Below are 26,978 nucleotides of genomic sequence, written 5' to 3'. Positions count from 1 at the left end.
TTATTCGATCTCTTTTGCAGTTCCACAACTTGTGTATGGAGGGAAGCTGGACTTCCTTGTGTTTGACTACCTGTCTGAGATAACTATGTCTCTGCTTGCAGCTGCTAAATCCAGGTCAACGGTATGTTCAGCTCAGCTTATTCTTACTAACGACAGGAACTGAGCTCCTACAAACATTTTCAAAGGTAAAAGTATAACAGAAAATGCAAGGCCGTGCAACATTTACATACAAACCTACTATGAAGCCAGTAACAGCAGCTCAGTTAAAGCAAAGGTGTCACCCATTACAACATCATGATACTAAAACGAAATACAGCATGAGCAGTGGTTAAAAAGAGATGGTCATGAGGGCTTCCACAGCTTTTACTTTAGATAAATAACTAACACAGTATGATAAGATTAACTTCCAACTCTAGATCAGTTCAAGAAAGGGCCCACCAAATCAACAAGCTAATTAAAAGGGCAAACTCAGTCATAGGACGCACTGTGGACCCCCTGAAAGTAGCAGCAAAGGAGAGAATTAAAACAAAACAGACTGTCATTATGAACAATGCTGCACATCCTCTCTGTGTCACACCAACACTGAGGACTTTCAGGCAACAAAATATTCAGCAGAAGTGTGTGAAGAAACCCGACTGGGGGCTCCTTTATACCAAGAGCAATACGTCTGCATAATTTCTCACTGTGACTATGACAGCTAAGTCCAAACTTTTTTTTCTTTTGAATTTTCTTACTGTATTGTCATTCCAGTGTGTGTTCAGACCAGGGTGTGTGTATATTTATTTATTGACTTACTTGTTTATCAATTTATGTGTTTATTTAAAGAGCTTCTATAAAAAGCCAAATTTCCGTCTGGGGACAAATAAAGATCGATCGATCGATCATTCTATCTATCTATCTATCTATCTATCTATCTATCTATCTATCTATCTATCTATCTATCTATCTATCTATCTATCTATCTATCTATCTATCTATCTATCTATCTATCATTATATACTGCCTTTCAATTCTATCTACAGTGCATCCAGAAAGTATTCACAGCGCATCACTTTTTCCACATTTTGTTATGTTACAGCCTTATTCCAAAATGGATTTAATTCATTTTTTTCCTCAGAATTCTTCACACAACACCCCATAATGACAATGTGAAAAAAGTTTACTTGAAGTTTTTGCAAATTTATTAAAAATAAAATAACTGAGAAATCCCATGTACGTAAGTATTCACAGCCTTTGCTCAATACTTTGTCGATGCACCTTTGGCAGCAATTACAGCCTCAAGTCTTGTTGAATATGATGCCACAAGCTTGGCACACCTATCCTTGGCCAGTCTCGCCCATTCCTCTTTGCAGCACCTCTCAAGCTCCATCAGGTTGGATGGGAAGCGTCGGTGCACAGCCATTTTAAGATCTCTCCAGAGATGTTCAATCAGATTCAAGTCTGGGCTCTGGCTGGGCCACTCGAGGACATTCACAGAGTTGTCCTGAAGCCACTCCTTTGATATCTTGGCTGTGTGCTTAGGGTCGTTGTCCTGCTGAAAGATGAACCGTCGCCCCAGTCTGAGGTCAAGAGCGCTGTGGAGCAGGTTTTCATCCAGGATGTCTCTGTACATTGCTGCAGTCATCTTTCCCTTTATCCTGACTAGTCTCCCAGTTCCTGCCGCTGAAAAACATCCCCACCGCATGATGCTGCCACCACCATGCTTCACTGTAGAGATTGTGCCAGGTTTCCTCCAAACGTGACGCCTGGCATTCACACCAAAGAGTTCAATCTTTGTCTCATCAGACCAGAGAATTTTCTTTCTCATGGCCTGAGAGTCCTTCAGGTGCCTTTTGGCAAAGTCCAGGCGGGCTGCCATGTGCCTTTTACTAAGGAGTGGCTTCCATCTGGCCACTCTACCATACAGGCCTGATTGGTGGATTGCTGCAGAGATGGTTGTCCTTCTGGAAGGTTCTCCTATCTCCACAGAGGACCTCTGGAGCTCTGACAGAGTGACCATTGGGTTCTTGGTCACCTCCCTGACTAAGGCCCTTCTCCCCCAATCGCTCAGTTTAGATGGCCGGCCAGCTCTAGTAAGAGTCCTGGTGGTTTCGAACTTCTTCCACTTATGGATGATGGAGGCCACTGTGCTCATTGGGACCTTCAAAGCAGCAGACATTTTTCTGTAACCTTCCCCAGATTTGTGCCTCGAGACAATCCTGCCTCGGAGGTCTACAGACAATTCCTTTGACTTCATACTTGGTTTGTGCTCTGACATGAACTGTGAACTGTGGGACCTTATATAGACAGGTGTGTGCCTTTCCAAATAATGTCCAACCAACTGAATTTACCAAAGGTGGACTCCAATGAAGCTGCAGAAACATCTCAAGGATGATCAGGGGAAACAGGATGCACCTGAGCTCGATTTCGAGCTTCATGGCAAAGGCTGTGAATACTTATGTACATGTGCTTTCTCAATTTTTTTATTTTTAATAAATTTGCAAAAATCTCAAGTAAACTTTTTTCACGTTGTCATTATGGGGTGTTGTGTGTAGAATTCTGAGGAAAAAAATGAATTTAATCCATTTTGGAATAAGGCTGTAAAATAAAATGTGGAAAAAGTGATGCGCTATGAATACTTTCCGGATTCTTTCTATCTATCTATCTATCTATCTATCTATCTATCTATCTATCTATCTATCTATCTATCTATCTATCTATCTATCTGTCTGTCTGTCTGTCTGTCTGTCTGTCTGTCTGTCTGTCTGTCTGTCTGTCTGTCTGTCTGTCTGTCTGTCTGTCTGTCTGTCTGTTAATTAACCATTTTTTTGAGGAATGCATTCTCTGGCAGCCTTGTGGTGATAGAGAACGTTCAGTTACTTCCTACCAAATATTTGTTTCAGCCATCTCCAGTAACTTAAATGTTACATCAGTTACAGTATGTTTCAGTATAAAATATCAGTTTAGTTTTAGTGTATTTCTGAGTCAGCACAGTACTTGGAGATTCAACTGAAGAACCTAGAGGAAATTCTTACAAACACAGATAGAAGATGAAATGTGTCCAAACATGGTGATAAATTTGGGATGAGAACACAAGTCTCTAGAGCAGGGGTCTCCAACTCCAGTCCTGGAGAGCTACTGTGGCTGCAAGTTTTCATTCTAACTCTTTTCTTAATTAGTGACCTGTTTTTGCTGCTAATTAACTATTTCCCTTTATTGTAATTGACTTTTCTTGAGACTCTGGCTGCTGAATTGACTCTTTTTTCCTTAAACGGCACCTAAACTATCTATCTATCTAAACATAAATTTGATGTGAAGTGAGCCAACAGATGACCAACTAAGTTGGGACCTCAACCTCCAACCAACTTCACTTCATTCAGTTTCTTAATTTGAAGCCAATTCTCATTGCTAATTAAACCCGTTATTTAATTCCATGGCGTTCATTCTGCCATGGCAAACATTTCCAAAACTGCTGATTTTCTTTTTTAAGAGCGCTGACTGTCAAAATGTTTAATGAACCTGAGACAATCAACATTACTGAGGCCTTGACTTTTCTTTATTTTCAGTTATTGTGTGATGGATGCAGGTTGTTGTTTATGTGTTGGTTCATTTTGTGTCTTAATATTGTTTGGTTGCTAATTAAGGAAAAAAGAAATAATTAAGGGGCCTGAATCTTAAATTAAAATTAAGGCAAACAGTTAATTAGCAACAAAATATGGTCACTAATTAAGAAAAGGGTTAGAATGAAAACCTGCAGCCACTGCGGCCCAACAGGACTGGAGTTGGAGACCCCTGCTCTAGTGCTTTATGACAGCTGTCCTATTCACTTTGTGGCTTGCTGTAGTAAAAACGTCACTCAGAATATTTAGATAGCTCTGCAAAATGTCTTAACAAGTTAGTTTTATGTACAATAGTGAAAATCATACCTAACATGCAGGTTACATTAATCGCTGACTGTAAATTACTCCACTGCAAGTGTGCCCTGTAACAGCCTGTGCTCTGTCTAACATTATTTCCTGCTTTGCTCTCGGTGCTGCTGGGATAGGCTTTGTCTGCTTATAAACCTGTATTATAATTTTAAACAATCAGTAAATAAACAACAAATGAGTAATTCATTTAGTTTACATCAGTGCTTAGTATTTAGTTTACTGATAAAATGATATTTATTGTATTAAAAAAAACTATGGTCCCACTGCACACAGCTTGATTAACAAATTTCTATTTGTCAACTTTTCCTTTTGTTGTAGGACCTTGGGTACACACCGGATTTTGTGCATACAGCTATGGCTCCTTACATTAAAGACATCCATGAAAAAGGTACTTGAATTATGCAGACACTAACAAAAAGGTTAAAAAACATGATTATGTTGTAGTTTCAGTTTAAAGGTAAGTAAGAATTAGGGAGAAACTGCTTTTGTTAAACAAAGGGGAACATGCTGTGAGCAGCCAGTAGAGGGAGGCAAATGTCAGTCTGTACTCAGCTGTATTATAGCACAGCTCAGTCAAGATGGCAGGGTAGCCAGGTTACGTTCATTGGAAAAGATTTTTATAAATACTACTTTTTAATTCAAAAGGGAGAACTGGATAGTGAAGCATATATACTGAATAACACAGATCAGAACATGGTCTAAATGAAAAGCTAGAAGGTAAAGAGAGAAAAGTGAATATCATACAGTTAGGTCCATAAATATTTGGATAGAGACAACTTTTTTCTAATTTTGGTTCTGTACATTACCACAATGAATTTTAAATGAAACAACTCAGATGCAGTTGAAGTGCAGACTTTCAGCTTTAATTCAGTGGGGTGAACAAAACGATTGCATAAAAATGTGAGGCAACTAAAGCATTTTTTGAACACAATCCCTTCATTTCAGGGGATCAAAAGTAATTGGACAAATTAAATAACTGGAAATAAAATGTTCATTTTCTAGAACTTGGTTGAAAACCCTTTGCTGGCAATGACAGCATGAAGTCTTGAACTCCTGGACATCACCAGATGCTGGGTTTCCTCCTTTTTAATGCTCTGCTAGGCCTTTACTGCAGCGACTTTCAGTTGCTGTTTGTTTGTGGGCTTTTCTGTCTGAAGTTTAGTCTTCAACAAGTGAAATGCCTGCTCAATTGGGTTAAGATCAGGTGACAGACTTGGCCATACAAGTATTTTCCACTTCTTTGCTTTAATAAACTCCTGGGTTGCTTTGGCTGTATGTTTTGGGTCATTGTCCATCTGTATCATGAATCAATTTGACGTCATTTAGCTGGATTTGAGCAGACAGTATGTCTCTGAACACCTCAGAATTCATTCGGCTGCTTCTGTCCTGTGTCACATCATCAATAAACATGAGTGTCCCAGTGCCACTGGCAGCCATGCACGCCCAAGCCATCACACTGCCTCCACCATGTTTTACAGATGATGTGGTATGCTTTGGACAATGAGCTGTTCCACGCCTTCTCCATACTTTTTTCTTGCCATCATTCTGGTAGAGGTTGATCTTGGTTTCATCTGTCCAAAGAATGTTTTTCCAGAACTGTGCTGGCTTTTTTAGATGTTCTTTAGCAAAGTCCAATCTAACCTTTCTATTCTTGAGGCTTATGAGTGGCTTACACCTTGCAGTGCACCCTCTGTATTTACTTTTATGCAGTCTTCTCTTTATGGTAGACTTGGATATCGATACGTCTACCCCCTGGAGAGTGTTGTTCACTTGGTTGGCTGTTGTGAAGGGGTTTCTCTTCACCATGGAAATGATTCTGCGATCATCCACCACTGTTGTCTTCTGTGGACGTCCAGGTCTTTTTGCGTTGCTGAGTTCACCAGTGCTTGCTTTCTTTCTCAGGATGTACCAAACTGTAGATTTTGCCACTCATAATGTTGGAGCAATTTCTCGGATGGGTTTTTTCTGTTTTCGCAGCTTAAGGATGTCTTCTTTCACCTGCATGGAGAGCTCCTTTGACCGCAAGTTGTCTGTTCACAGCAAAATCTTCCACATGCAAGCAGCACACCTCAAATCAACTCCAGGCCTTTTATCTGCTTAATTGATAATGACATAACGATGGACTTGCCCACACCTGCCCATGAAATAGCCTTTGAGTCAATTGTCCAATTACTTTTGAGCCCCTGAAATGAAGGGATTGTGTTCAAAAAATGCTTTAGTTGCCTCACATTTTTATGCAATCGTTTTGTTCACCCCACTGAATTAAAGCTGAAAGTCTGCACTTCAACTGCAACTGAGTTGTTTCATTTAAAATTCATTGTGGTAATGTACAGAACCAAAATTAGAAAAAAGTTGTCTCTGTCCAAATATTTATGGACCTAACTGTATATAGGCAACTTTAAAATGAATTGAGAACATACTCTCCTTGGTATGAAACTGTCCATATTGTAGGCCATTTTTCTTCAGGAAAAATAAACAATTTTTAAGCATTTACGCAAAAGCTGTTCTAGTGTTTTGCATTATGGAGACAGAGCCTAGCAAGCATTCATTGAGCCAGTATATTAAAAAGGGCGAATTTTCCTTTTAAACTGTGTTTTAAAATGTATTTAAGTCACAATTACTTGCAATTAAGCATTTTATTGAAAAACGACTTGTGTATAGTATAGCCGACTAAATATTTCTGCAGTTGGAGAACTGTTAAATTAATTGACTTGATTGTTTTCATGCAGAGAATCTATCATCGCACCCCGGCATCTTATCCACTAGACTACATCTGTTATTTAGCTACTGTATCAGATACAATCCTGTGTGAGTGTCCCTGCTGTTCTTTGTTTAGGAATCCGTGTGGTCAGTAATGCAGGTGGTGTAAACCCCCAAGCTTGTGCTGTCGCTCTGCGGGAGGTAGTGAAGAAAGCCGGCCTCAGCATGAAGATTGCAGTCATCACAGGAGATGACATGATGGCCGAGGTAAACTTGGAGCCACTTTGTTTTTGCACTATGAATGGGTGATTTAAAAAAAAAAAAAGGATAAAAAATTGCCATTTTGGGTACTATTATTTTAAATTAAGCTAAACTATAAAAATATTTATTAGTTCTTCCAGTTGTTTTGCACTGTACTGGCATGAAGAAACTGTAGTATGACATACAGTCTAAGCAATTATTTCTCCCATTTATTTTCACCTTTCTTTCAGATATGTATTTATATTATTGTTTTTCAGTTGTAATGAAAAGGTCACTAAGGTAAAGCAAGTTTAATCTATTCAACGGTGAGAATACTTTTTAAGGCAGTTGTTCTGTTCCAGTATTTCCTTGTTTTCCTCATGTTGTTAAAGGTCCTCTCCAGAAGCTTTGATTTCACCCTGCAGCCAAAAGTTATAATGTCGTGGTGAAAGTGGATTATTAATTAGTATGGTGTAGGTGTGTTTGCAGGTATGCCTGGCGATAGACTGGTGTCTCATCTGTGCTGGATTCCTGCTTTGCACCCATTTTCTTAAAGTAATTTCTCACTTCATTCCTAGATATAGTGACTATAAAAAAGTATTCACCTCCTTGGAAGTGTTCATATTTCATTGTACAACATTGAATCACGGTGCATTTAATGTGGCTTTTTTGAGACTGATCAACAGAAAAGACTCTTTAATGTCAATGTGAAAACAGATCTCTGCAAAGTGGTCTAAATTAAGTAGAAATATAAAACACTAAATAATTGTTAACATAAGAATTGACTCCCTTTAATATCTTCTTCTTCTTCTGGCTGCTCCCGTTAGAGGTCGCCATAGCAGATCATCTTTTTCTATCTCTTCCTGTCCTTGTCATCTTACTCTGTTACACCCATCACCTGCATGTCCTCTCTCACCACATCCATAAATCTTCTCATAGGCCTTTCTCTTTTCCTCTTCCCTGGCAGCTCTATCCTTAACATCCTTCTCCCAGTATGCCCAGCATCTCTCCTCTGCACACGTCCAAACGAACACAATCTCGCATCTCTGACTTTGTCTCCCAACCGTCCAACTTGAGCTGACCCTCTAGTGTCCTCATTTCTAATCCTGTCCACCCTCGTCACACCCAATGCAAATCTTCGCATCTTTAACTCTGCCACCTCCAGCTCTGTCTCCTGCTTTGTGGTCAGTGCCACCGTCTCCAATCCATATAACATAGCTGGTCTCACTACCGTCCTGTAGACCTTCCCTTTCACTCTTGCTGATATCCGTCTGTCACAAATCACTCCTGACACTCTTCTCCACCCTCTCCACCCTGCCTGCACTGTCTTTTTGACCTCTCTTACACAATCCCTGTTACTCTGTACTGTTGATCCCAAGAATTTAAACTCATCCACCTTCGCCAACTCTACTCCTTGCATCTTCACCATTCCACTGACCTCCCTCTCATTTACACACATGTATTCTGTCTTGGTGGTCCTACTGACCTTCATTCCTCTACTCTCTACAGCATATCTCCAACTCTCCAAGGTCTCCTCTACCTGCTCCCTACTCTCGCTACAGATCACAATGTCCTCAGCAAACATCACAGTCCACGGGGACTCCTGTCTAATCTCGTCTGTCAACCTGTCCATCACCATTGCAAATAAGAAAGGGCTCAGAGCCGATCCCTGATGTAATCCCACCTCCGTCACTCCTACCGCAGACCTCACCACGGTCACACTTCCCTCGTACATATCCCGTACAACTCTTACGTACTTCTCTGCTACTCACGACTTCTTCATACAATACCACAACTCCTCTCGAGGCACCCTGTCATATGTTTTCTCCAGGTCCACAAAGACACAAAACAACTCCTTTTGGGCTTCTCTATACTTCTCCATCAACACCCTCAGAGCAAATATCGCATCTGTTGTGCTCTTTCTTGGCATGAAACCATACTGCTGCTCACTAATCATTACCTCACTTCTTAACCGAGCTTCCACTACTCTTTCCCATAACTTCATGCTGTGGCTCATCAATCATTTATCCCCATGTAGGTACTACAGTTCTGCTCATCCCCCTTATTCTTAAATTTCGGCACCAGTACACTTTTTCTTCAATCTTTAGGCATCCTCTCACTTTCCAAGATTCCATTAAACAATCTGGTTAAAACTTCCACTGCCATCTCTCCTAAACGCCTCCATGGTTCCACAGGTATGTCATCTGGACCAACAGCCTTTCCATTCTTCACCCTCTTCATAGCTGTCCTTACTTCCTCCTTGTTGATTCATTGCACCTCCTGATTCACGATCTCCACATCATCCAACCTCTTCTCTCCCTCTCTCATTCTCTTCATTCATAAGCCTCTCAAAGTACTCTTTCCATCTTCTCAACACACTCTCCTCGTTTGTGAGTATGTTTCCATCTTTATCCTTTATGACCTTAACCTGCTGCACGTCTTTCCCAGCTCGGTCCCTCTGTCTAGCCAATCGGTACAGGTCCTTTTCTCCCTCATGAAGGTGATATCAAGTATAAATCTAAGGATTCTAAATGTGCAGAGAGCTGGAATATCATAAATGTAATGTGTTCTGTGTGGCAATCACTGCCTGCTGCAGCTGTCAGCACAGGAGGAAGCCCAAGAAGCACATAGCGATTAACAACTGGGTCAGTGTTAAGATGAGGTTCATGACGTTCTGCTTTAATGACAAAATAAAACTACGAGGTTAAAATTGAATTTTCCACTTTTTCCACTAGACCCTTTTTTTGTAATTTTTTCCCCTCTGTGGCTCATATACATTCTCATGCTGTTGTGAAGGTGCAAAAAGAAAAGATGGCACAGAAGATGGCATGTGAGACCTTTAAAATGTATGGCATCATTACAATGGGGAATATGCCACGCCTGTATTGCCTTTGCAAGAAAAAGATGAAGAAAAGCACCACGATTACATGTGTATGTCAGCATTTAAGTTTGATGATTTGCTTCACCCCATCAAACCATTCATCAAATATCGAAGCACACACATTAATCCTGTAGGATCTGCAAAGCGGCTTTCTGTCACATGTTAATAGTGCATCGCATCCCAACTTGAACACACTGTACCCCCTGAATTTTTGCAGATACTGCAACCTGTGCACGCATTGCATTGACTTCTGAGAACGCGCTCGGAGACGCATCAAATGAACGCTGGGAACGTGTGGCAGCCATGATGTGTGCACGTTCTGAGAGTGAAGTAGAAACGGGCCCTTAGAGTCCAGATCTCAAAACACTTCAGAATTTGTGGCTGGACTTGAAAAAGGCTGCTTACTCACAAACCCCATGTAACCTAACAGAGCTTGAGCAGTTTTAGAAGAATGGGAAGAAATGTCCATGCCCAGATGTACAAAGCTGACAGAGAGACTCAAGGCTGCCATGGCTTGCGAATGTGCATCTACTAAATACCGTCAGGAAGGTGGTGAACACTTGGGTGATCCATTATTTCATGTTTTAGATCAGTTTGCAGAAACCTGTTTTTACTTTGACATTAAAAAAGTCTTTTTGTGTTGATCACTGCCTGGAAAGCAAAATTCAATCCATTGTTATTCAATATTGAACAACAATAAAATGTGAAACTTGTAAGGCGGTGAATACTTTTTATAGGCATTGTACGTTTAAAACATAGTCAGATATTGATTAACTTACTAGTCATCATGTAAACAAGAGTTACTCGCCAGAGTATTATGATGCTGAATGCTTTTTGCATGTCCACAAATCCACAGTGTGTTGAACAATTATATTACAACTATATGGGAGTCAAATGTATGTTTTACATCGGCCTTCTCATGCTTCATACTATATTGCTGTATTACACATACAAGTACATAACTTTTTCCACATTTTGTTATTTTACAGCCTTATTCCAAAATGGATTTAATTCATTTTTTTTCCTCAGAATTCTACACACAACACCCCATAATGACAACGATAAAAACGTTTACTTGAGATTTTTGCAAATTTATTAAAAATAAAAAAACTGAGAAAGCACATGTACATAAGTATTCACCGCCTTTGCCATGAAGCTCAGACTTGAGCTCAGGTGCATCCTGTTTCCCCTGATCATCCTTGAGATGTTTCTGCAGCTTAATTGGAGTCCACCTGTGGTAAAGTCAGTTGGTTGGACATGATTTGGAAAGGCACACACCTGTCTGTATAAGGTCCCACAGTTGACAGTTCATGTCAGAGCACAAACCAAGCATGAAGGGAATTGTCTGTAGACCTCTGAGACAGGATTGTCTCAAGGCACAAATCTGGGGAAGGTTACAGAAACATTTCTGCTGTTTTGAAGGACCCAATGAGCACAGTGGCCTCCATCATCCGTAAGTGGAAGAAGTTCGAAACCACCAGGACTCTTCCTAGAGCTGGCCGGCCATCTAAACTGAGCGATCGGGGGAGAAGGGCCTTAGTCAGGGAGGTGACCAAGAACCTGATGGTCACTCTGTCAGAGCTCCAGAGGTCCTCTGTGGAGAGATGAGAACCTTCCAGAAGGACAACCATCTCTGCGGCAATCCACCAATCAGGCCTGTATGGTAGAGTGGCCAGATGGAAGCCACTCCTTAGTAAAAGGCACATGGCAGCCCACCTGGAGTTTGCCAAAAGGCACCTGAAGGACTCTCAGACCATGAGAAAGAAAATTCTCTGGTCTGATGAGACAAAGATTGAACTCTTTGGTGTGAATGCCAGGCGTCACATTTGGAGAAAACCAGGCACTGCTCATCACCAGGCCAATACCATCCCTACAGTGAAGCATGGTGGTGGCAGCATCATGCTGTGGGGATGTTTTTCAGCGGCAGGGACTGGGAGACTAGTCAGGATAAAGGGAAGATGACTGCAGCAATGTACAGAGACATCCTGGATGAAAACCTGCTCCAGAGCACTCTTGACCTCAGACTGGGGCGACAGTTCATCTTTCAGCAGGACAATGACCCTAAGCACACAGCCAAGATATCAAAGGAGTGGCTTCAGGACAACTCTGTGAATGTCCTTGAGTGGCCCAGCCAGAGCCCAGACTTGAATACGATTGAACATCTCTGGAGAGATCTTAAAATGGCTGTGCACCGACGCTTCCCATCCAACCTGATGGGGCTTGAGAGGTGCTGCAAAGAGGAATGGGCGAAACTGGCCAAGGATAGGTGTGCCAAGCTTGTGGCATCATATTCAAAAAGACTTGAGGTTGTAATTGCTGCCAAAGGGGCATCGACAAAGTATTGAGCAAAGGCTGTGAATACTTATGTACATGGGATTTCTCAGTTTTTTTATTTTTAATAAATTTGCAAAACCTCAAGTAAACTTCTTTCACGTTGTCATTATGGGGTGTTGTGTGTAGAATTCTGAGGAAAAAAATGAATTTAATCCATTGTGGAATAAGGCTGTAACATAACAAAATGTTGAAAAAGTGATGCTGTGAATACTTTCCAGATGCACTGTATTATTATGGACTCTGAATCTTTGTGTAAGACTCAAAAATACTTACAGGAAATGCATATTTTTTCATGAAAATGAACAATCAAAACTAATTGTTTTATAATCTGATTAAGTGTATTCATTTGTTCTTAGGATATTTAGTGAATGACAACATCTTAGTGTGCCTCCCAGTGTCAGCGAATGACCTGCTAACCGTCTGCACTTTGCCTCCTTGAAGGTGGTATAAAAGTCCACGGCTCCCTGTGTCTCTGCTGACATTGTGTTATGAGGGCAGAATGTAGACGATCGTTAATCAAGGGAAGCATTGTTTTTGTTAGTGGTAGTAGCTGCTAGGGGACAGAGTGTGATGAAAGCAGTTAAAACACACAGATGTGTTGTGTATTTTCTAGCTAGGATCAGTTTTTTCTGTTAATGACACTGTCAATGAAGCAACAGACATAGGCCTTGTCCCCGTGCCTTATTTCACTGGGAGTGTTGTGATGATTGTACTTTTATACCAATTCAGTGATTTACTTGTACAGGGCTCTGCCAGCATGCTAAGCCTAATTTAACCATCAATCCAGCCATTTTCTGCACCCAGGATCTCACTGTTTGTTTCACAATGAGCCTTTTACACTCCAGAAGGAAATGAAGTAACAGTAAGTAAACTTTTGAAAGAAAAAAAAAAAAAAAAACAGCGAAAATGGAAACCCCAGCTATTGAAGCATTGACCATATGGGGAAAAATGGGGTTAGGTTCCAGTGGAACGCTAGGTCAAGGGGAGGACTGGTAAGGGGACACAGTTTGGGAGAACGCGTCAGCCCTCTGCTCTCGCCCCTCAAAGCTCAGTAATGATCCTTCCACAGGTTCACCTATAGAAACCTTGTTACAACTTTTACTTGCTCTATACCCAAATTCGATCGTCTTCTAGGCGCTCCATCAAAGGCTGTGTGCGACCACATCAGGGCCGATCCTAGGGCCTCATTAAAACAACCAATCACTAGTAGCAGTGGGTGGTGTGTACAAAGTGCATGAACTTAATTTGTAAAGAAACAATTGCAAGTCCAGGTCCCCATCCCAAATGGGGTTCAACTGCATATCCATGGGGCGGCACGGTGGCGCAGTGGTAGCACCTTAAAGCATTGACCCAGTTCATCTAGGCTGATGAATAAGAAGTCTTAAAACTAAAATATGTTAATGCTGATTGGTGTGCATTTTTCAATTAAAGATTGCCTAAGTGCAACAAGATAAATGTATTTTTATTGACTTTTTTGTCTGTCACCTTTATCCAAGGGCAGAACGGTGGCACTGCTGCCTTGCATTAAGGAGACCTGGGGTTCACTTCCCGGGTCCTCCCTGCGTGGAGTTTGCATGTTCTCCCCGTGTCTGCGTGGGTTTCCTCCCACAGTCCAAAGACATGCAGGTTAGGTGCATTGGCGATGCTGAATTGTCCCTAATGTGTGCTTGGTGTGTGTGTGTGTGCACCCTGCCCGGGGTTTGTTTCCTGCCTTGTGCCCTGTGTTGGCTGGGATTGGCTCCAGCAGACACCCGTGACCCTGTAGTTAGGTTATAGCGGGTTGGATAATGAATGGATGCATATCCATGCCTTTTCGGCGCAAGAGCTTTGGGCATTTAAGAGCATTGCAAACTTGTTATTGCTCAACCTTACATTAAGTTTTGCTTCTGCAGAACAGACCTCTCTGAATTTTTTTTTTCTGCTGCGCACACTGCAAAAAATAAAATCTGAGCCAAGTGAAAGTATTTAAATCATGACATCAAATCTAATTTTCCTTATTGTAAGAATTATTGACTTATCCAAAAATTTAGATAAGCTTACTTTAAGAAATCTTGTCAAGAAAAACAACTCACATTTAAAGTTTTTTTGTCTGGTTTTTGCATATGCATTTTTTTTGCAGTGCATGGCTGTTCATATGTGCAAGGAGAAATGAGTTACACGTTTATAATAGCGGATAAGTGAATCCACGGGAACAGACTTCGTGGATAGTGAGAATTTACTGTAACTTTCATCCCTGTGAGGGATTTACCAGGCCAGCTCAGAAGGTATAATGTACCTTGCAATGGGTAGCAGCCTGTCCAAGATTGATTCTTGTCTTGTGCCGAGTAATGCTGGGATAGACTGTGGGCCTCAACCCTATAAATTAGTTTAATTGGGTTTAAAAATGTTATGTTATGTTGACAAAGTTATGTTTCAATGGCAAATCCAAAAGTATGTTTTAGTTTTTTTTATATCATTGGCTGCAGTAGTAGTGTCACATGATTGTTTTGAATTTATTTGTCTCAGCTAATGTGACAGATGTCCAGCTTGGTCTGGTTGATTGTTGACGTATTCTGCTGTTGTTTTCATGGCTGTTCCCTTTTGTGTTTGCACCAAAGAAGAGTCAGGTCAGGTCAGGTCAGGTCAGGTTGGGGAGCATGCACTGGTACAGCACGTTGCCGCACTCACCACACAACGAAACAGCTCGGGATCCTGGTTGGCAACCCCCAAGACAGACCTGCAGTCCATCCACCCTCCGGTAGTGACCCTGTTTCTGCTGCTGCCAGGTGTTACGTGGGCATCCCCTTGGCCTGGTCCAGCCACTCAGGTCCTCAACAACGAGCCAGATCACCGTCAGGGAATCGCGCCACATGGCCGTAGTGCCATAACTGTGCCTCATTTGGGACTCCATGAGGAACACAAAGTCAAACCAACGGTACCCAAGGAGAGACATAGTACCAAAAGAGTCCAGTCTTCATCTCAGGTCACTGGATAGCGTCCATGTCTCACCACCATATAGCAAGACAGGAAGCACGAGGACTCTAAAGACTTGGACCTTCGTCCTTTTGCGGAGATATCGGGAGCGCCATACACCCCTTTCCAGCGACCTCATGACCCCCCATGCTCTCCCAATCTGTCCAATGACTTCATAGGACGAGCCACGAATTTCACTGCCATCACTGACTTTCTGCATAGTATGGAAATGTTTTTTGCCTTACCGTAAATACTTTTTTCTTTTTTACCATATGGACATATCAAGATTTCATCTTCATTTAAATACTATCTATAGAGATAAAAGTGATCAAACAAACATCATGCCACATTTTCATTTTGTAGTCCATTGTATATTTTAAATAATCATGCAGTAAATGGAAATTTTGCATGTGGAAAAGGCATTTGTCACTACCTCAGATACCTTGAATCAGAATCGGGTGCACCAGATCATGTGGAATGATTAGAACATCATTAGAGAGGATCTCGGAGGAACCCATCTTATTTAAACCTCGGAGCATACTCTGGTTTGCTCTTTGTTCATGAAGTTTGTGTTATCACCACACTGACACTGCAAGAGCTCTCCGAGGCCTTCAGGAAGAATGTTATAGATGCCTATGCACTTGGGAATTTAGAAAGATCTCCAAACAATTGGAAATCAACCTTTCCACTCACTGGAAGGTCATCTACAAGTGAGGATGATTTCAAACAACTGACAGCTTGTCCAGGCGAGGCCACTCCAGCAAGTTCAGTTAAAGGCAAGAACAAAAGATGTTCTACGAAAGCTGTGATCAGAAAGAGGTTGACACAAATTAGATCTACATGGAAGGTGTGCCAGGAGGAAACCTTTGCTCTCCAGAAAGAACATCCGGGCAAAGACTGGGACTTCTGGAAAAATGTGGTATGGACAGACAAGGCAAAGAGAGAGTCATTTGGCCACATTAATTGAAGAATTATTAATCAAAAACCAAAGACCACATTTAAAATCACCTGTAAAGCACAGTGGTGGAAATGTTCTGGTTGGGGGTTGGTTTGCTGAATCAGGGCCTGGATAGCCCACTCTCCTAGAATCCACTATGAATTCTTCATTGTACCAGAGGGTGTTTGAGGATAAAGTGTGACCATCTGTCTGTGGATTGAAGCTCAACTGAAAGTGGACATTGCAACAGGGCAGTGACCCCAAACATACCATTAGATCCATCGTGGAATGACTGAAATGAAAGAAATGGAGGGCTGTGCAATGGCCAAGACAAAGCCCAGATCTGAATCCCATTGAGTTGCAGCAGGGGGATTTGAAAATGTGCCATGCACTCAAGATACTCCTCAAAAATACACAGCTGAAAGAATTCTGCATGGAGGAGTGGAAAAAACTGTCAGAGACTACTAGACAGTCCGAGGAAACATTTGCTCGAGGGGGGAAATATCAGCTATTAGAGCCAAGGGGGGCTTAATTTTTCCATCAATGGAAATGGCATATCTGTTTAGTTGTCATTGAATAAATTATTGTAAAGTCAAATTGTCATTTTTTTTTCCTATTAGATCCCCTTTATCTAAAGATACCATTTAAATGAAGATTAAATCTTGGCTTGTCCACATAGGTGAAAAAAAAAAAAAAAAAAACATTTCTTGGGTTGTATTTATATTTTTCACATGACTGACTGTATGTGAAGGGTCTACAAATTGATAGAAAATTATGCGGATTTCTGCACAAGCATCACAGATGAAGTTTGATCGAGTTGCCTACCAATGTCCATAACTCTTGACAATTTTGAACGCTGTAGCAGTCTGGCGCCGCTAAGATTCACACCGTCAAGAAGACGGTGATTTATTTATTTTTTTTAGGTGGGGATCCCAGGAACGTGCCCAGCCTTGGCCCGACTCACACACATTCCCTCACAGAGACAAAAAAGGAACTGGTAATAAAACAGAAATTAAAGAATGTACTAAACAATAATAAACTAAATATAACTACACACTAAACGATCCCCCCCAGATCCCTTCCGGCGATTATACAGTAAACACAAACTACAAAGAAAAACCACACACTATGAAGTTCATGAAAACAGCAACTGATGAAATGCAATGATGGCGGTAGATAGTCCAGAGATCAGCACATTGAATGGGAATGTAAAGATAGTCCTACCGGTATTTCCTGATGAGATGAAGACGGTGAATGGGATCGGGGCGCTCCTTTCTTCACAGGATGACAACAATCCTCGGACCGTCCTCATGTGCAGGAAGACACCAGAGAGTCCATAGCCCAAAACGAGATGATCCTGGACAAAACGAGAATCCACGGAGGGCAACTCCAGACATAAAACACAAAAGACTTTTTCACTTTTTGTATCACTGGCCCCCTTTTAAATGTCGCCCCGGCCTCCTTGTACCCAGTAGCCCCTGCACCCTCAGCAGATGACCAATCAAAGCCACTGCAGGGACTGCTGGGAATTGAAGTTTCAATCCCCAGTAGCACTGTTACAGCATGTCATGAACATGGTTTTGACAAATGGGAATAAGAGTGTTAATAACCTTGGAAAGTATGTGGAAAAGTGATGCTCAAGTAAACTCTTTCTGTAACCTCTTTTGTAGAGAAAAGCCAAGCAAAATGACACCTTTTATTGGCTAACTAAAAAGATTACAATATGCAAGCTTTCGAGGCAACTCAGGCCCCTTCTTCAGGCAAAATGTAATCAGCTTGCCTGAAGAAGGGGCCTGAGTTGCCTCGAAAGCTTGCATGTTGTAATCTTTTTAGTTAGCCAATAAAAGGTGTCATTTTGCTTGGCTTTTCTCTACATTCATAATGGCTAACACGGTACAACACCCTAGTACTACAGATGTAACCTCTTTTGTAAATTTGCTGAAGACAAATTTTAATATGCCCTCGTGCATATCAGCCACAGTGCAGGAAGCCACCACAGAAGAAATGCCACTGCCTGTCATATACCTGCATTTGCTCAGGCTGGGTCAATATATAGTTGTCAGTTGATCTTTGTTGAGTGTGAGGAATACAGAGTATGTGGGAGAGCATATAGACTACACACGTACAATGTCTGGGCCACCATTCAGATCTTCTTCATCTGATGCTGTTTAAATTGGGATACAAATGATGTATGAAAAGCTTGAACAATTTTTTATTACTACAAAAGTATTATGCATGAGCGTATTTCCTTGTTTGCTATTTTTGCCATTTGACTGTCTTTGTAATATATTTTTCTACCAGAAAGATTCACTTAAGGAGGCAGGAACTACGGATATGAACAGCAATCGGATATTTCCAGAAAATATAACAAGCATAAATGCCTATTTAGGGTAAGTGAATATAGCTTTATGTTATTAATCTACTTGTATTTAAGGACTAATGTGGCAGTGGTGCATGAAGAAATGTTTTATAAACAGAGCCATTTGCGTCACGAGGGTTGAAAACTAAACCATTACAGAGGCAGGTGTTGGACAATACATTATAACAGACTACATAACTAAATGAGCTGATTAGCGCTTTTGTTTAATTTTTCAGAACTCTGATACAACCATGAATTTTGCAAATCTGATTAACAGTTCAAAATAAACTGAAACGTTTCCATAATCGTTAAATTGCAATGTGTTATATTGGGTTAATGTGGTATTTTTTTACTGTGTATAAAGCCTATACTGTATTCATAAACATGTTGATCACCCAGGGAAATTCCAAATGATTATTAAGTGAAGTTAAATCAAAATATTACTATATGTTGTTCATCTTTAATAGTAATATCCATTTATTCATCACCCTCCTTAACCCAATTTTAGGTTTACAAGGAGCTGGAATTACATCAGATATAAGTCAGGTAACTTCATGGTCACTCATAATGAGCCAATTTAGAGTCTCCAATCAACCTAAAATACACATCTCTTTGTGAGGATGGCGAAAAACTGGAGTGACCTGAGGAAAACCTCAGAGAGACACAGGGAGAGTGAGGAAACTCCACACGTGTTACTAATATTTCACACTGTTGCTCCTGTTAACTATTGTCAGTGGCTATGCTGATGATCTCAAATGATGAGTAAGGTCATTTATCTCTCTATTATAAAAAAAAAACCCTGGAGAGAAACAGAAGGGCGTTGAGACATGATCGTCACATTAAGATCACAGAAGGCAGTTAAAAGACCCGCGAGGAACTTAAACATGAGACATTGTGCCAAGAGATTGACCCAGGACCGTCTCGCGATGACGTAGAACATGAGATTCTTGCAAGATCAATATCAAATAAGACAACGGGCAGCAAAACATTAATTCGTGTGAAGGATTTGAGCACACACAGATCCAGGGTCTCAGCGCATAAAAAGCGTATAAGGACAGTACGTTCTAAATGAAACATCGACAACTAAACGAAGAAGAAAGCAGCGCGGAGAAAAGAGACTCAAAAGCGTTGGAGAGAAAAAAGAGCAAAAAAGAAAAAATAATCTAGGTACAAATTCAGAAAATAAGGAAAGTAATTATCAGCCCATAACAAGTGGAATTGAAACAAAGCACATCCAGTCGGGCTCAGAATTAAAAGACAGAGTAAAAGACAAAGTAGAACTTCATAAAGATGTTCACAAACATTGGCGCTATACACATGCACAGCAGATTATGAAAGCAGTGGAATTCGAAAGGATCAAAAAAAAAAAACGTATGCGCGATACAAATGTGGAGAAAGGTACAGAATATGAAAGTATAAAAAAAAGTAAAGATCGCAGTAGCGCAAATAAACGGAAATTATTACTCGAAAAAGAGAAAATAATCACCACGGACCAGGTGTCATTAAAAAAAAAAAAGTAGGACAAAGCGAGGTCAGAAATAAAAGAGTAGAAAACAAAGTAAAACATCATAAAGAGGTTAAAAAACAAAGGGGCCAAACACATGCAGAGCAGGTTAGAGATAATGAAAACTGGAATTCAAAAGATGAAAGATACAGAATATGAAAGCAGAAAAAATGATCTCTTTACTCTCAGGTTTACAAATTGCCTCATGAACACACCATCTTTACACAATTGCAGTCATACTGTAGAATTTATATTCTGTATACACTCTGGCTTTCACAAGGCCATGAAATATCCTTAACATGTCCCACTGAGTATTTGACTTGATTTTCCTTTTGCTTGATTTATAAATGGCCAGCGTGGCCTGTCCAATGAGGAAGGTCTTAATCTGACATTCATCCTGGTTATTCTTGTTTCTGGTAAAATCATAAATAAGTACACATTCATTATAAGGCAAGTTAAGAACACTAAAAACAGAGTTTAGAACATCTAAAAAAGGGTTAAAGTCTAATACAGAAAATAAAATGGTGAAAGTCAGTCTCTCTCTCTGTTTCCACAAAAAGGACATTTGTCTGTGACTGAAGGATCAATCAATGAAACACAGGAATTAACAGCAATGATCCCATGCAGCACACGCCATTGCAAATCACCAGCTCTTTTGTTCAAGTTCCACCAAGCTGGCCCCGTTGTCTCTGCTGCCCCCCCTAGTCTGCTCGTCTAGGGTATCTCAGGTGTTGTGCTCAACAGCATCCTTATTCTGTACAGCTCTTTCCCCACATTGTCTAATGTAGATGGCATCCATACATGACTTCAGTATCCTCGAGTTCCAAGACAGCCAGTACCACGGTCACATCAGGAAATCCTTCATTGGACCCGGGCTCGTCTCTTCTAGCATGGAAATTTCCAAAAAGAGATTTTACTTGTCATGGATCATTTGCAGCATTTGATTAGCTTGCCTCAATGAGTGTAGTCTCAACACCTCCACCATCTTCACAGAGCTGAACCGTCAGCACTTTTCAATATCTATTAGATGGTGGACCTGAATTTTTCCAGACTTCATTAGTAATGATTGGATGCTTACAGATAATGTAACTTTGAGGTCCATGAGTGGATACTGTAGAGCCCAAAAGATACTGTCAGAACTCCAGTCAACACAAGGCTGAAGGAGATTCCACACTCTGAGTAAACTGCTGTAAAATCCCACTGTCTCTCTCAATGTTTTCCTTCCTAGTAGCATAAATGGCAAGCTTAGCTTGACCCAATAAACAGTTTCCTAGCCTAACAATCTTTTTTGCTCTCAAGTTAGCAACGCACCATAAATAAAAACCTGATCATTAAAACACACACCCAAATATTAAAAACACAGCTAAGCACAGTGTGAAAGCCTAGGGTGCGTACAGCCGCCCTAACCCCGACACAGACAGGCAGGAGACAAGGTGTAGTACCCAGCACACGCTCTCCACAGCACAGTATATAAAGCACACAACCCAACATGGTCCCCTTTGCTGCCACTCCTTCCGCCTCCACTCCTCTTCAGGCTTTGTCCTCTTCCTCCTGACTCTGGCGGTTGACTTCTGGTGACCGGCCCCTTTTTATAGGACACCCAGAAGGACTCTAGGTGCCAAACGAGCTTCTTCCAGTCGAATAGGGCCCTGCAAATGTCCATGCACCCCCTGGAGGTGGCCACAGGCCCCAACAGGACTGAGCTTCTATGCTCAAGACCCCTGGCTCCGCTGCAAGCCAAGGGGGCTGTCCTTTGTCGGTCCGGGGGAGAAATGGTCTTACAAATACTCTCTTCCCCCTGTCTTTCCATATTCAGGGTGTCCCAGCCGGGTGTTGGGGTTAATTTAAGACAAAAACAGAATTAACTGCTACAACCCCATGTACAATTCCCCATTGCAGATCTCCAGTTCTTTTATTCAATGGTGGTCTGTACAGACTGTCCTAAATGGGGCCGGCACGCCTTCAGGGGTATATCAGAGTATCGGCATAGTAAGGACTGGTAACGAACTTGAGCACACACTTTATATAGCTCCATCACTTCTGCAAAGTCAAATGGAAGATATTTAGTCGTTCTTAGTGTCCTGCATCTTTCCTCCATCAAAGAAAGAAAGAGAGAAATGAAAAATTAGTACTCATAAATAGCTTCTAAGAAAACCGCCTAAATGTTCTAAAGTGTCATAACCTCTGGTCACATTGTTGCTTTTCTGAACTTCAGGAATACCATAAATTCACCGCCACTCTGGATTTTACAGTTGAAGGTAAAAGTTTCCACGCACTTAGGGTGAATTCTTTGAAACTCACCTTCTAACCTCTCCACAGATTTTATACTAACAAACTATAAATTAGGCATCTACTTTGTGCAGGACAAAAGTCTTTTTTTTTTTCCAACAATATTCACAGACCTCCAAGTATTTCACTTTTTATTGACCGTATCACAATTCCAGTGGGTCATAAGTTTACATACAGTTTGTTAACTGTGCCTTTAAACGGCTTGGAACATTCCAGAAAATGATGTCAAACTGTTAGGCAATTAGACAATTATTTCTGATAGCCAATTAGCTTAACTGAAGTCTATATGTGAATGTATGTTAAGGCCTACCATCAAACTCACTGCCTCTTGGCTTGACATAATGGGAAAATCAAAAGAAATCAGCCAACACCTCAGAAAAAAAATGTGGACCTCCATAAATCTGGTTCATCCTTGGGAACAATTTCTAAATGGCTGAAGGATCCATGTTCATCTGTAAACACAATAATATGCAAGTATAAACAGCATGGGACCACATGGCTGTCATACTGCTCAGGAAGGAGACGTCTTCTATCTCCTAGAGAAGAACCTACTTTGGCACGAAAAGTGCAAATCAATCCCAGAGCGAGAGCAAAGGACCTTGTGAAGATGCTGAAGGAAACACGTAGACAAGTACCGATACCCACAGTAAAACGAGTCTGATATTGACCTGAAAAACTGCTCAGCAAGGAAGAAGCCACTGCCCCAAAGCCACCATGAAAAAAACAGACTCGAGTTTGCAGTGGCACATGGGGTCAAAGATCTTAGCTTTTGGAGAAATGTCCTAAAGTCTGATGAAATCAAGGCTGAACTGTTTGGCCATAATGACCACCATTATGCTTGAAAGAAAAAGCGTGAGACTTGCAAGTCAAAGAACACCATCCCGACTGTCAAGCATAGTGGTGGTAGCATCATGTTATGGGCTGGGGGGCTACGCTGCAGGAGGGACTGGTGCACTTCACAAAATAGATGGCAACTTGAGAAAGGACAATTACTTAGGTATACTCCAGCAACATCTCAAGAGCTCTGCAAGGAAGTGGAAGCTCAGTCACAAAGGGGTCTTCCAAATGGACAATGACCCCAAGCAGACCTCCAAAGCTGTACCAAAATAGCTTATGGACAACAAGGTCAAGGTTTTGGAGTGGCAATCACAAAGCCCTGACCTCAATCCGACTGAAAACTTGTGGGCAGAACTGAAAAAGCATTTGCAAGCAAGGAGACCTGCGAACCCGTCCCAGTTAAACCAGTTCTGTCTGGAGGAATGGACCAGAGGTCCAGTAACTTATTGTAAGAAGCTTGTGGAAGGCGACCTAAAATGTTTGGCTCAAGTTAACCAATTTAAAGGCAAAGCTACCAAATATGAACAAAGTGTACGTAAATTTGTAACCCTCTGGAATTGTGATATGGTCAATAAAAAGTGAAATACTCGGAGGTCTGTGAACATTGTTGGGGAAAAAATTACTTTTGCCCTGCACAGAGAAGATCTCTTCAACGATATATCAGATTTATAGTTTGTTAGGGGTTAAAAAAGTGAGTTTTAATGAATTCGGCCCAAGTGTATGGAAACTTCTGACTTCAACTGTATCTTTGATGCATGCAATAAACTCTTTTGTACCTTTTATGAGCTGCAGAAGATTTGTCTTGTTCTTCCTTTAGTGTGGTTAGCTGTTCACGTTAGTATATGATAAAAACTGCTTGTACAAAATGTTCATGTAGTTTATGATAGGACTATAGCCATTTCTTCAACATTTTCTTTTCTTTACTGCTTTATTTATTATTATTGTGAATTTCCCCTTGGGATTAATTATCTATCTATCTATCTATCTATCTATCTATCTATCTATCTATCTATCTATCTATCTATCTATCTATCTATCTATCTATCTATCTATCTATCTATCTGTTATATAGTGCCTTTCATATCTATCTATCTATCTATCTATCTATCTATCTATCTATCTATCTATCTATCTATCTATCTATCTATCTATCTATCTATCTATCTATCTATCTATCTATCTATCTATCTATCTATCTATCTATCTATCTATCTATCTATCTATTCCTGACAGTACTGTATGTGGTGCGTATTCATGATGATTCCACCTCTAAAGCTCTTTTGTCATTTCTGAAGGTATCCATTTTCTCAAGCTCACAAAAACAACTGCCTTAATGTAAAATGTTGCAGTGCCTTTATTCTTTGTTGGTGTGAATGTTTCTTTCATATTTAATAAATTATCATAGAGGTAAAATGTCACAATCATTTTGGTTGGATGCTAATTTAAAGGTGCAAAAAGCAAATAGTATTTTTAAATAACATATCTTTAACTCTCCCTGATTTTAGTGCATCACCTATAAAGAGAGTCCTGGACCTCGGAGCTGATATTGTGGTGACCGGACGATGTGTCGACAGTGGGTTAGTGCTGGGACCACTCATGCATTCGGTATGATATGTCTGCAGAATGGTAATTGTTTATTTGTGTTTAAAAAGCACCATCCCAGCAAGTCAGCGTCCATGTTATAAATTGGTAATGCTTAACATTTTGTGTTAAATAGCCTTCTGTTTGTTTGGAAATACTGCAGAGAGTTCATTGCTTTGTTATTATGTTTTCAAATTCTTTCAACATTAACTGTCTGAGTATTCTTGAGCAATTTAGGCCAAAAACCAGACTTAATTTTACACAGAGCTTGTCACATTAATCACTCTCCCTGTGCTTTACGAGTGAGGTTTATTACAATTGGTATCTACTGTAAGTACGTTAAATGACACCCTCAGGATAATCCAAATTGTGCCTGCCGGTAAAATATAAATGTGAAATTTGAAAGGAAATGCATGGCTTTCACAGTAAGGCCTACGCGAATGAGAAGAATACAGCTAATCTAAAAGATTAAATGAATACATTATTCAAAAATTATTTTATTATTAAGTTAAGAATGAAGTGATACTGCCAATATAACTAAAAATGTAAAAGAGAAAAAGAATTTTCTTTTCCCCTTTTCCTTTGGAATGACAAATGATTATTACAAAAACCAAATCCAGTTGTATACAGCAGTGGAAAACCATCTACAGTCAGCGGGGACGGTCTCAGATATTATTTGTATTAAACATTCTTCCATTAGCTCTACAGTTTAGTCTTTCACTGCTAAGTACAGGCATGTTATGCATCTTATAAGGTAATGTACACATGTTTACAGTGCTTTGGTATAATAATCCCCGTGGAAGATTAAAGGGATTCAAAGTTTGTTTTGTTTTTTTTATTATAGGGTGTATTTATAAAAACTGAAATGGTATTGAGTACAACTACATGTATCTGTGTTGTTTTCCCCTCTTTGATAATAAGAAATATTCTAAACCAGAAATACTGAGGGTCTACCAAAACACTTCCTGAAGCTTATTTTAAGATTCTTCAGCAAATTAAAAATATTATAAGGCAGTTATATATACATTGGGTTCAAAAAACATTCAAACAACTTCACTTCGAATTTTGTTATGTTGCAGGCTTGTGCTAAAATCATTTTAATTAATTTTCTCCCCTCATCAAGCAACACTCAATACCCCAGAATTATAAAGAGAATTTGAATTTGAATTTTATTTAATTTGCTTTTGTTTTGATTACAGTTTGGCTGGAAACCACAACAATATAACCTTTTGGCAGCTGGCAGGTAAAGAAATCATTAATGTGGATGTTCTAGTAAAGTTAGCAAATCAAAAGTTAAATAAACTACAATAGACAATGCAAACAATTCATAAACTTTAATGACTAATTGAATTGTCAGAATGAGAAACAAACACCATTTGACAGTTTAGTATTTAAAGACATGGACATTTTGAAATAATTGATTTACCTTTACGGGCAGCACGGTGGCGCAGTGGTGGCGCTGCTGCCTCGCAGTTATGAGGCCAGAGGTTTGCTTCCCGGGCCTTCCCTGCGTGGAGTCTGCATCTTCTCCCCGTGTCTGCATGGATTTCCTCCCACAGTCCAAAGACACGCAGGTTAGGTGCATTGGCGATCCTAAATTATCCCTAGTGTGTGCTTGGTGTGTGGGTGTGTGTGCCTGTGGTGGGCTGGCGCCCTGCCCGGGGTTTCATTCCTGCCTTGTGCCCTGTGTTAGCTGGGATTGGCTCCAGCAGATCCCCGTTAGGATATAGCGGGTTGGATAATGGATGGATGGATTTACCTTTACATCAGAATTAACAGTGACTTCTAATTCTGTTATGTTTTTTATATACGAAGATTTGTTGTTGCAAAATTATAAAGATGGCTGATTAATTAATTGATTGTGCTTGCCATTTAAACAACTTCTATCTTTACTTGAACAGTTTCACATTAAGGTGTGTATTCTAATGTGACTGTCTTTGTTTCTTAGTCTTGCAGGACACTTGATTGAGTGTGGATCTCAAAGTACAGGAGGGATATTCACAGATTGGCATAAAGTGCCAGCCTGGTATGAGAATATTCTAATTTATATATTATTTTGTAAGTCACTTGCTTCAACAATATATCTGAGCTAATGGCTACCTTCCCTGGTTTCTTTTCCTAACATACAGGGCTCTCCATAGTGTTTGGGACTATGGGGGGGAACAAGCAGAAAAAGTGTTGTCATCTCTACATGGCGTGAACGAAATGTATGCAGATAACCTAAAATGAAAGTCTGCAATGTGCACTTTAATTGCAATGTCAGAATTGTTTGATTTGTAATTTTAAACTGTGGAGCAGAGGACTAAATCAAGGAAAAATGGGTCTCATCCCAAACCTTATAGAGGGCACTTTAAGTATAAAACATCAGCAATGTTCCCCTGACAACCCTTTCAGTCCCTTTGAAAGCTCATATATGCTGCGGATTTGGAAAATAGATAGATAGATATTCAGACCCC

At 40.4% G+C, this 26,978-nt stretch overlaps 1 protein-coding gene across 1 annotated transcript in view; it reads left to right on the top strand.

Moving 5' to 3' along the window:
* Positions 1–26,978, top strand: part of LOC114652330 (uncharacterized) — a 161,152-nt gene that overhangs the window by 11,759 nt on the left and 122,415 nt on the right. Inside the window, exons 2-8 of the mRNA XM_028802674.2 lie at positions 21–121; positions 4,227–4,296; positions 6,745–6,875; positions 18,254–18,342; positions 24,447–24,546; positions 25,722–25,765; positions 26,471–26,548. Of these exons, the coding sequence (XP_028658507.1) occupies positions 21–121; positions 4,227–4,296; positions 6,745–6,875; positions 18,254–18,342; positions 24,447–24,546; positions 25,722–25,765; positions 26,471–26,548 (613 nt within the window). The remainder of the gene's footprint in view (positions 1–20; positions 122–4,226; positions 4,297–6,744; positions 6,876–18,253; positions 18,343–24,446; positions 24,547–25,721; positions 25,766–26,470; positions 26,549–26,978) is intronic.

Source organism: Erpetoichthys calabaricus, chromosome 5, assembly GCF_900747795.2.
Source record: "Erpetoichthys calabaricus chromosome 5, fErpCal1.3, whole genome shotgun sequence".
Classification (NCBI taxonomy): Eukaryota; Metazoa; Chordata; class Cladistia; order Polypteriformes; family Polypteridae; genus Erpetoichthys; species Erpetoichthys calabaricus.
This window is presented reverse-complemented; position numbering and strand designations above follow the sequence as displayed.